Genomic DNA, 12,072 nt, shown 5'->3' on the forward strand with positions numbered 1-12,072 from the left:
TTCTGTGTGGAGTTTACATGTTCTCCCCGCGACTGCGTGGGTTCCCTCCGGGTACTCCGGCTTCCTCCCACTTCCAAAAACATGCACCCGGGGATAGGTTGATTAATGATTAACTTGTCCAGGCTGTACCCTGCCTTCCGCCCTGTTCTCCCCGCGACTGCGTGGGTTCCCTCCGGGTACTCCGGCTTCCTCCCACTTCCAAAAACATGCACCCGGGGATAGGTTGATTAATGATTAACTTGTCCAGGCTGTACCCTGCCTTCCGCCCGAATGCAGCTGAGATATGCTCCAGCACCCCCCGTGACCCCAAAAGGGACAAGCGGTAGAAAATGGATGGGTATATTGACCTACGAATTACTGCCGATAAATGATATTATTGCCATTATTTTTATGAGACCAAATTAACCATTGATTTAATGACAATACACAATAACAATGCATGTAGATCGCTTCAAATGCAATAAACTTGTATTTCTCGTGTATTTTAGCGTAATTGAAATGAAAACGTTTAAGGGAGCGGCTACACACTGGGTATAGAGATAAATAATTAGCTGCTAGCCACTTGTCAGCCCAGCGACTTAAAATAAAACTGTATCAGCTGGAGGGAATTGGCAGTGGTGCTAGGCATAGGCGATCACAAACTTTTTCACGAAAATCAGCCAATAGTTATAGCTGGTCGATTGATCAAGAACGCCTAGTTCACTCAGATTTTTGTTGTGTCAATACACAAACTACAGGCGAATAAACTGAGTCCTACCAGGTCCCCTGTGCCTCTTCTCCATCCAAATGTAGCAGTTGCTCTGAGCCACGCCCGTCTGCGAGTCAAGGAAGGGCATGCGCACACTCCTCTCGGCGCAGAGACGAGTGTTGTAGTTATGACATTGCTCCATGGCATCTCTGTAATACTGCTCTCCCAACCTGGTGTCAGGAAAAAAAAAGATTGATAATAAATTAACACACTATCATAACCTAGGGCTAGGCCAATAAAATGTTTGCAATATTTATTGCGATAGACATGTAAACAAAATAAATATAAAATGCGTACAATAAAACTATCAATTATATAAGAAACTGGAAGGAATGAAGCATGGTTGGTTGCATGAACAAAGGCACTCGTGGTCTGGTAACTTAGCAAAATAGGAAGTGATCAGTGAGCAATGGGAAGTACAAGCTAAATAGCCAATCACCTAACAGCATCATTTATCGTTTTGTTTGCGCCATCTTGCTGTCTCACTGTTGAGTGTCTGCATGGAGTGAAAAGAGAAAGTAAAAAATGAGTGCTACAGAGAGTGACAGTATAGCAGTTTTTGGGATTTTTTCGCAAACGAAACGCAGTCCTTCGCCGCGCTCATCTTTTTCTTTCATCTGTCGTCCGTTCCCTATTCATGGAAACAACAGGTACTGTGGAAACTAAAGTGCAAGACTGTAGAAAGAAAATATAACAAATGTACAGCGGAAACGATTCCTCGAGTCATTCAATTACAAAATATCTCCAAGGAATATTCGCTGCCTCGAGGCGTCGTTATTTATTTTATTTATTTTTTAATGGCATTTTGCCTCGTTGAGTAGTCAAAGCTCACGTTTCGCACGGACTGTATAAGTGTTGCACAGCGTGTTTATGTCACAGCTCATACGCCATCTAGCACTGCACAACACCGCTCCTTTAAATACGCTTGAGTTTAGGAAAACTTTTTCACCAACATAACTCGCAATGGCAGACGCTGCAGAAAGCAGTGGACAAGAGCCATAGCAAAACAAGGGAAAAAACGAGGGATTTAAGAAGTGAGAAAAGTTGTCTAAGGTGTGGGAACACGTCACACTAAAATCGAAGGAAAAAACAGTACTATGCAAACATTGCAAAGTGGAGCTTCCATACCACAATAGCACAAGTTCGATGCTGCAGCACCTGTCGAGAAAGCATCCGATTGAGGGACGTCCAGAGGCAAGGTAAGTCATCTATTATCAAATGTAAACGCAAAAGTTGTGTTAGTAAAATAAGTGTTATTCATTATGATAACCAGGATGTTTTTTCACTCCCGCGAAGTCATCAAATGCCGCCAAAAGGTGTTGAAAACTAACAACGCTATTCGAGCTGTCGTGCAAAGCTATTCAAGTCATGCAACCACATGCTACTTGGATAGTTTTCTGAAGGTTTGCACATGTAATTGTTTCTTTAGTTCTACAGATAGGAGATCATTTCTGTTAAGGGTTTGATTATTATTTATTTATATTTCATATGTGTCATTTGGAAAGGTAAAATGTGTTTCTCTAAGTTGTTTAACCGTTGCTATGGTTTCGGTTGCTATGGTTACGGGCAGTTCTGTTTCCACCGGCAGGTAAAAAGGTGTTAAATGAGCTCCGGCATTAACAAGCAAGGTAGCGTCGGTAATACTACACGGGAGATAGCTCACCACGGTTGCAGTTCAGAGAAATACCCACAGTAAGCTTCCTATTTCAGTGTGTCATAAGTGACAGTTTATAAGTTGGACTAGTTAAAAGTTTGGGCGCTTCACGTTGCCAGTAGATGTGACGCGTATGCTAACCGAGAGTCAGCTACCGCAGTTCGCACGTGTGTTTTGTTTGCTGCCCCTCCCCATCTCTTTTCTTCAACGGGAGGTGTCCCCCCTCTCCAACACTCCCTTTGTATCCAGCAGTTACAACTCACCCACCCCACCCCTACGCGCACCACCGATTCAGCAGGACCACAACGGACAATCTTCTGGCCCAACCAAGGGGCCCAGATTGGACTGTGTGTGTGTGTTGTGTAATTGGTTTAGTGCGGGAGGTTCTATTGGGGAGGTAGCGTGTGAGTGGGGATGAATGTATGAGGGTAATTAATGTGTGTTTATTATTGTGTGGTTATTGTATGTTTATGTGGTGTATAGTAAATTGTTAAACTGTATCAGCCGTCTTCTCTTACTCTCTCTTAGAATTAGATTTATTGGATAAATAGTAAATAATCGAGCATCCCTCCGAAGGTAAAATACAGTCCTTTACAGGCTCCCGTACAGATAGCTTGCACTTGCACCCACTATAGTCTCCATAGCTTAGGCACTGATCTACATTTCTGCCAGTGGGTGCTCTGACGGGCGGTAAATCTGACGCTACGTTTACGGTTTTTGCTTGGTGGTGACTCACCACTGGTTGCACATTTCAAATGCAGAATTAAAGGCACAACCTAATCCACTTTATATGTTTGATACAATGCAAACTGTTCTTATTGTTTTATTTTTTATACTAAGAATATAGTTTTATTTTAACTTTCTAAGGGAATATTAATTTGCAACTAATGTGTTTTCATCTCAAACATGTTGTGACGGCAAAATGAACATTGATTACTATTTTGCATGCAAAGAATGCAATGAACTGTATTGCATTCTTAAAATTGAAAACTGTTATTGTCATTATTAAGTGGTTTGTATTTTTATATTCTTCATGTATAGTTGGTAGGTTGAAAACTGGGTTATACTTGTATAACGCTTTTCTATCTTTTTTAAGGAACTCTAAGCGCTTTGACACTATTTCACATTCACCCATACATTCACACACACATTCACACACTGATGGCGGAACTGCCATGCAAAGCGCAAACCAGGACCCATTAGGAGCAAGGGTGAAGTATCTTGCTCAAGGACACACTGGACGTGACTAGGATGGTAGAAGGTGGGGATTGAACCAGGAACCCTCAGGTTGCTGGCACAGCCACTCTCCCAACTGCGCCACGCCGTCTCCCACAGCTCAGCGGATACGCCTTGAGAAACCACTATATAGACACTTCACCCTTGCTCCTGATGGGTGCTGGTTGGCGCCTTGCATGGCAGCTCCCTCCATCAGTGTGTGAATGTGTGTGTGAATGGGTAAATGTGGAAGTAGTGTCAAAGCGCTTTGAGTACCTTGAAGGTAGAAAAGCGCTATACAAGTACAACCCATTTATTTATTTATTTAAACAGCACCGTATAATAATAATAAAAAATGCACGAGAGACAAGAACTTTGTTTATGTGGTTACACAACACAGTACATAGGGCTGTGAGCGCACTTGTTTTTATTAGCACACACAAATTGGCACAATCAACCACGGACGCATTTCAGCTGTGCGTGTCAACCTTCAATAATGAAAACAGGGGTTTAGGAAATAAAAGACAATTTGGCCAAATGCAATAATTGAGGGTACATCTTAACATGTGTAAATAAACCTTAATTAAGCAAAAATATTGCTCTGGCCCGGCTGCACCAAATAATATGAATCCATTTAATAAAGTCAAAATACAAATAAGGCAAAAAGAAATGTATCCCACACTTCTCTTTTGTAAAGTAAATTTGTACAGCCAGTATGGGCATCTACAACAATATGATTTGTCTGAGAAGCTGGACAGGACAGTTTATAAAAATAAAATAAAAAATTAAGCAAAAAAAATTATTTTTTTTCGATAACTCAATCGATCGGGATATCTGATAGAAAATTCGATTACTAAAATATTTGATAGCTGCAACTCTAAACAAATGTGCTACTTTGAAATAATAACGTGGTCCGAAAATATTTATATAATAATACATTAATGTACATACTTAAATAAGAATAACAGACCAAATTAAATGTTACACATACCACATAACTTCCTGACAGTAAACCTGCAAAAAGAAATGTTCTTCTCAGGTTTCTGTATGTTTACATTTTCACATTTTGGTATATTTTAGTTCATTAAGCATTTCTTACATATTCTTTATTTGTGCACCTTTATTTAAGGTCATTGTTAAGTGCTTACTGTGATTTTAGAATTTAGTTTACATTGATTATGTGAGTGTTTTTCATGGTTGGGTTAACATGTCCTTTCCTTTCTGCCGTGACAGCTGAGGGGATTATAATCAGAGGAAGGTTACATTTGAAATGAAAATGTTGCCATTCAATATATTTTTCATCTGATCCATTTTTTCATAAATCATAAAAAATATCAATATTTATCTAAATCGACCGATATAAAAAACTTATGTTGTGATACAGTTTTCAGCCAAATCGCCCAGCCCTAACATAACCTGTTTGTGTTCAGTTTGTCAAGGAGACGACCATCGAAGACATTACAGTGAGATCACTAGTCAAATCAAAAAATACTGCTAAGGTTCGTTTTAGTTAAAAACATGTTTTGTTCCTTTCATCAAAACCGTAAAAAAATAACATTTTTTTTTTCATCTAAAAATGAAATTAGATAGACAGACAGATAGATAGATAGATAGATAGATAGATAGATAGATAGATAGATAGATAGATAGATAGATAGATAGATAGATAGATAGATAGATAGATAGATAGATAGATAGATAGATAGATGGATAGAACTTTATTTATTCCATCAGGAAAATTAAAATGTATGATCCATCCATCCATCCATTTTCTACCGCTTATTCCCTTTCGGGGTCGCGGGGGGCGCTGGCACCTATCTCAGCTACAATATTTATTCCCTAGATATGTGTCCAGTACAAAATACAATTTCTGACACAATGTGTTTTCGCTCCAAATGGTTGCTGGACTGTCGGACTGTCTTATTGTGGCGGTCCGTTCCCTGTACGATCAGTGCCAGAGCTTGGTTCGCATTGCCGGCAGTAAGTCGAACACATTTCCAGTGAGGGTTGGACTGCGCCAAGGCTGTCCTTTGTCACCGATTCTGTTCATAACTTTTATGGACAGAATTTCTAGGCGCAGTCAAGGCGTTGAGGGGTTCCGGTTTGGTAACCGCAGGATTAGGTCTCTGCTTTTTGCAGATGATGTGGTCCTGATGGCTTCATCTGACCGGGATCTTCAGCTCTCGCTGGATCGGTTCGCAGCCGAGTGTGAAGCGACCGGAATGAGAATCAGCACCTCCAAGTCCGAGTCCATGGTTCTCGCCCGGAAAAGGGTGGAGTGCCATCTACGGGTTGGGGAGGAGACCCTGCCCCAAGTGGAGGAGTTCAAGTACCTAGGAGTCTTGTTCACGAGTGAGGGAAGAGTGGATCGTGAGATCGACAGGCGGATCGGTGCGGCGTCTTCAGTAATGCGGACGTTGTACCGATCCGTTGTGGTGAAGAAGGAGCTGAGCCGGAAGGCAAAGCTCTCAATTTACCGGTCGATCTACGTACCCATCCTCACCTATGGTCATGAGCTTTGGGTCATGACCGAAAGGATAAGATCACGGGTACAAGCGGCCGAAATGAGTTTCCTCCGCCGTGTGGCGGGGCTCTCCCTTAGAGATAGGGTGAGAAGCTCTGCCATCCGGGAGGGACTCAAAGTAAAGCCGCTGCTCCTCCACATCGAGAGGAGCCAGATGTGGTGGTTCGGGCATCTGGTCAGGATGCCACCCGAACGCCTCCCTAGGGAGGTGTTTAGGGCACGTCCAACCGGTAGGAGGCCACGGGGAAGACCCAGGACACGTTGGGAAGACTATGTCTCCCGGCTGGCCTGGGAACGCCTCGGGATCCCCGGGAAGAGCTAGACGAAGTGGCTGGGGAGAGGGAAGTCTGGGTTTCCCTGCTTAGGCTGTTGCCCCCGCGACCCGACCTCGGATAAGCGGAAGATGATGGATGGATGGATGGATGGATGGTTGCTGGATGTAATGACGTCTTTATAACTGGTTGCCAGTGTTCTGTTTTACATCGTAGTGTGCTGGGGGTGAATGGAAGTACATCTAAGAAGGACAGCTCCAGATTGAGGAACTGATCAGGCGGGACGGGACGGCTCTACGATCGGAATAAAACTGGACTCTGGTGATGGTGGCAGAGGACTGTGGAAAAACTACTGAGCATCATGGTTGATGCCAGTCATCCTCTGCATACCTTAATCAGTAGCCAGAGGAGCCTGTGTCAGTGCAAGACTGCTTCATCCCAAGTGCAGGACTAATAAACTAAAAAACTCCTATATTCCACACACCATCAGACTGTACAACTCCTCTCTGGGGGAGGGGGGTACTAGGATGACAGGGGACGCAAAAGCAATAAAAATTCTGAAAGAAACTGCAACAAAAAACAGTGCAATTAACAGTGCAATACATTTTAAAGGTGCAATATACACATCACATATCTCATAATCGACAGTATTACCGTTTTTCAACTGCCTAGTTTCCCTTGTTATATTGTTATTTTTACCGTTAAAGTTTTATTCTTTTTGTTACTTTTTATTTTTATTCTTATTGTCATTGTATTTCCATTTATAACTCCATTATTTACTTTTTCAAACTAGATCTCAATTTTGTACACTGCTGCTGGGAATGTTGATTTTCCTGAGGGAACTCTCCTGAAGGAATCAATCAAGTACTACTAACTAAAGATGCGCGGATAGGCAATTATTTCATTCGCAACAAAATCACAAAAGTCATCATCCACCCGAACCAACATTTTATCAAAACCACACCCGCCCATTGTTATATATCAAAAATAGACGAAGCAAGGCATTAGTGAGGTTAGAAAGCTTTTGCCTGTTAAAGAAAGGAGACTGATCCAATGCATCAGAGACATTCAATGCGTGCCACACATTAATATCTCTTGGCCAAGCATTAGTGGCTAAGAGATATTAATGCGTGATAATATTATTTATCATTACTATAATATTATTGTCATTTCCATTAAGAAAGTGTTGACTATTGTTGCCAATGCCCTCTGATCAGGAGTGCGTTCCTCACACTTTGTGTGCACAGTTGCAGAAAGCAGAACAATGCTTTTAAGAAGTTAAAAAAAATGTTTTAGAAAGACTAGGCCTATATTTTTGTTAGGTAAAAAAAAAATTCTTAATTTATTTAAATGAATATTAACTTGTTAACGTTATAATGCTCAAATAGGGACGAGGGCGGGGTGCAAAGTGAAACAGTGAACAATTTCGCGACAAAGATAAACTTTTATTGATTGATCTGCAGCCATGACAAAATATCAGACAATCTCCATTGTCAACGACAGGCAGGAAAATAAAGATAAACCCATAGCCTATGTTGTAGGCATAGGCTCATACGTTTTTAAGTTTAAATAAAAAATGTGCCTCATAAGCCTTAGGGTGTCAAACTCAAATACAGAGTGGGCCAAAATTTGAAACTGAACAAAGCCGCGGGCCAAGGTAGAACAAATTAACTTTTTAATAGGGACCCAAATAAGTTTTGCATTGAATATTGAACAAGCAAGGCTTATATAACTTTATAGTGACAAGCAAAATTAAGTTTCAAATTATAATTATAATAATTAAAAAATCTCACTGGCATATCAAATAAAATTTAAATAAAAATTGGGGGTGGTTGGGGTTTGGTGGTAGTGGGGGTGTATATTGTAGCATCCCGGAAGAGTTAGTGCTGCAAGGGGTCCTGGATATTTCTTCTGTTGTGTTTATGTTCTGTTACGGTGCTGATGTTCTCCCGAATTTTGTTTGTCATTCTTGTTTGGTGTGGGTTCACAGTGTGGCGCATATTTGTAACAGTGTTAAAGTTGTTTATACGGCCACCCTCAGTGTGACCTGTATGGCTGTTGAGCAAGTATGCGTTGCATTCACTTGTGTGTGTTAAAGCCGCATGTATTATGTGACTGTGCTGGCACGCTGTTTGTATGGCGGAAAAGCGGACGTGACGGCAGGCTGTAGAGGACTAAAGGCAGTGCCTTAAAGGCACGTCCCCCAATATTGTTGTCCGGGTGAACTCTCCCACTGGATCTTTCCTAGTTACCGATCAAACTGACTGGGATTTGAACCCAGTCCTCTTTAAATGGGAGATAGCTGTTTTTGACTAGTAAAACATTTAAAAACACAACAACCAACTTCTAAAACAATAAAAAATGACTCTAAAACACATAAAATGACTCCTAAGAGATGCACAGTGACATCTAAAACATATATTACTCCTAAAACACGTAACAAGACTCCTAAAACACATAATAAGAATCCTAAAACATGTAAAAAGACTCCTAAAACAATTTAAAAACAGAAGGTGTTTGCATCTTTTGCGAGCACATACACCTGGTGGCCTTGTAGGTGAACAGTGAACGTGAATGGAAGACCTGAAGGATAATAGAATTTAAGGGTCTTCTTAAAGGGAGATTTCAGGCCCTAATGACATATTTAATTGAGCACCTGTCTCAGTAAACTGTGATATAAAAGCTTAACCCCACCAGCTGAAGCTTTCCTATAGTTACCTGATCGATCTGACTGGGATTTGAACCCAGTCCCATTTTCGGGAGCGGCACTGAACTTCGGGAGTCTCACGGGAAAATCGTGAGGGTTGACAAGTATGAGTATAAGCGGTGAATGCGGTGTTACAGAGGCACCGCCGCTGAATAATACCGGCGGGCCAGCTCTAATCTTAATTTGATATTACCTCAAGGGCCAAATGAAATTACACGGCGGGCCATATTTGGCCCGCGGGCCAGAGTTTGAGACCCATGCCTTAGGCTGTCAATCATGCGCACAAACTTAATTTATACAATAACATATGTATGTCATCCCTATTTACAAAATAAATAAATAAATAATAATAATAAATTACCTGCAACTTATTGGCCAAGGCAAATGGCTGAAGGGGGGAAATCAAACCCATCAAACTGCACTTTATCATCAAACTTGAATTATAATGAAAATAGACAGTCGCGACAAACAAAGCAGGCTAAATAGCCTCACAGGTGTAGCCAATCGGAGATGGGCTTCACTTGAAAGCGAGGCCAAATGATTAGCACACAGTAGTATATCTCAAATAGAAAAACCCCAAAATAAACCACGCAATTGACTTAATTCCTTTGCATTGTAGTGTGCCCAAACAACACGTAACCATCAAAATTATTCAGCTGACCGAACTCAATATAGGTTAGACCAGGGGCGTCGCCAGACATATTTCAGTGAGGCACGTGCCCCACTGTTGATCTGCAGTGCCCCAGTAAAAATTTCACCAATAAAAAAAAAAACGCTTCAGAGTTTTAAGTCTACATAACATAGACAACAGCGCACATACTACTTAGTATGGTAATTGATTGCTACTGTATTCACTCCACGAAACAGTGAGCACATGGCTAATTAATATGGTAATTTATTCACGTGTGGAGACTTCGGTTGAGAGAGAGAGAGAGGGGGGGATGCATATCACTGCGTGAGGTAGGTGACGTTAGCCAACAACGATTTGTTAATTACATTATTTTGATTTTGATTTGACTCAAACTGTAACTCCTACATGGATATCAGAAAGTTATTCGCCCGCAGCAATGAAGAAGAAGCGAGGAATGAGAGATGTAAGTGAAGTCCTAGCTAGCTAGGCAACATCATTGTCTTAAGTTGATGCTAAGTTAGCTAACGTTATTCCTTGTATCAAGACAAACATATTCATTTGCTGTACGAGCTGTCGGGGGAATTTCCAATGAACATGAAACATAATGTTGGTTATTGTCAGCTGGTTCTGCATCAATGATGATTTGGAGTAAGCATGTGTGAATTGAGTGCTTCTCAAATGGTTTATCTTCAGGAAGAAATTTTTTTTTCCCATATCAAGTCGTGAGCCAATTTTTAAATCATTCAAGTTTATTTCACAGAAAAATAGCACAGTAGACTTGTCTTGTTAATCGGTGTGACTTTGACTAAAATAATCTTGTTTTGTCACCAGAAAAATGGCTACAGCTAAAGCATCCGGTTTTGTTTCCAGAAAAAATAGTAACATTTCTGTATTTGTTTTCAGAAAGATGGCTAAAAATATCGGGTTTTGTTGCCCCATTTAGATTTGTTTTAAATATATTTCCATCTCTGTCTTGAGTCCTCCTCCAACTTGTTAGTCGGTTCACCTTTTGCTAAAATACTCACTAATAGTCACTAGAAAAAAGGCTCAAATAATCTGGTTTTGTTGCCACAATTTGATTTTTTTCTCCCTAAACTTTTTTTTTTTCATGCACACATCTGACTGAAAATGACACACAATCCACTTTTATGTCACGACCCAGCAGTTGGGAACCACCGGTCAACTGTATAACAGTTACTGTAATATTTCCATGTCTGTCCAGAGTGATTGACCACTTTGCAAAAATGAAAACGAGACGTTCCAGTTTACTTCTCAGAAAATGATTCCCTGAACAGACACACAACAGTTGTTCATTTATTCTACTACTGTGGCTTTATTGTTTTGTGTATATTTTAGTTTTGTGTATCTGAAATAGGATTAGCCACATTGCCAGAAATGGAAATTAAATAATATAAAAGAACTCAGAGATTTAGGGGGGCTTTATTTTTTGTTTTACTTTTGTAGATGTTAAATTTGCAGATGATTACTGCAATATATATTTCAAAAAGAATGATTGCTCTTCCTTTTTGCTTTTACCAGTAGCAGTTCAGAAGTCTAGACTAAAAAAGTGCACAAGTAGGTCAAATGCATTAGTTGATTTCAGGTGGTTAATCAAAGATCCATACAACATAATCTGATATGATTTCATAGTTTAAAGCGCTATTTATGTATTTTTTATGATAAATAAGTGCTAAAAATGTTTTTGCATGCGCGCTTTGCACGCTCACATGAATTATTTGTGCCCCAGTACAGTATTAGGTCTAGTGACGCCCCTGGGTTAGACATGGGCTTATTTGGTATAGCTTAGGTAACGTAGACTAATTTGTTTAACATATCAAACAGTACGTCTACTTACTTTTTTTTTGTAAGCACTATGCAGGAATAAAATGGCATCTACAGTGCCAGGATTCAGGCGAGAGCGCCGGGCCTCTAAAATGCGCCCTGCTGCGCTGCGCTTTTCTTTTTTTCTTCTTCTTCTGTTGCGTTGTGCTGCAGTGCCTGATGAATAATTGACAGTTTCAAAGAGTGCTGCTCGTTTTTCATATGTGGGTAACATTTAACTATGTATATATATTTCCGAATTGGTTCAACCGCCACCCGCCCGAATCTATTTAAAATCGATTTTTTTCGTCATGTTACCCGCCCGACCCACGGTTTATCCGCGGACTTTGCGGTTGTGTCCGCAAACCGTGCATCTCTACTAATTACCTATCTATCTTTACGTACCCACGGTAACTGACCCGCGCACCTGTTGTAAACCGTCAACTCCAAGCAGAACACGCGTGACGACAGGGAAATGGAATCGTCATGCATGTAAATAA

The 12,072-nt window shown here is 40.6% G+C and overlaps 1 protein-coding gene across 4 annotated transcripts in view; it reads right to left on the reverse strand.

Moving 5' to 3' along the window:
- Positions 1–12,072, reverse strand: part of dpf2 (double PHD fingers 2) — a 30,505-nt gene that overhangs the window by 17,276 nt on the left and 1,157 nt on the right. For all 4 annotated transcript variants that reach the window (XM_061898337.1, XM_061898335.1, XM_061898336.1 and 1 more), the window contains exon 2: positions 758–918. In XM_061898337.1, coding sequence (XP_061754321.1) covers positions 758–918 — 161 coding nt within the window. The remainder of the gene's footprint in view (positions 1–757; positions 919–12,072) is intronic.

This window comes from Nerophis ophidion, linkage group LG04 (genome assembly GCF_033978795.1).
Source record: "Nerophis ophidion isolate RoL-2023_Sa linkage group LG04, RoL_Noph_v1.0, whole genome shotgun sequence".
Lineage (NCBI taxonomy): Eukaryota > Metazoa > Chordata > Actinopteri > Syngnathiformes > Syngnathidae > Nerophis > Nerophis ophidion.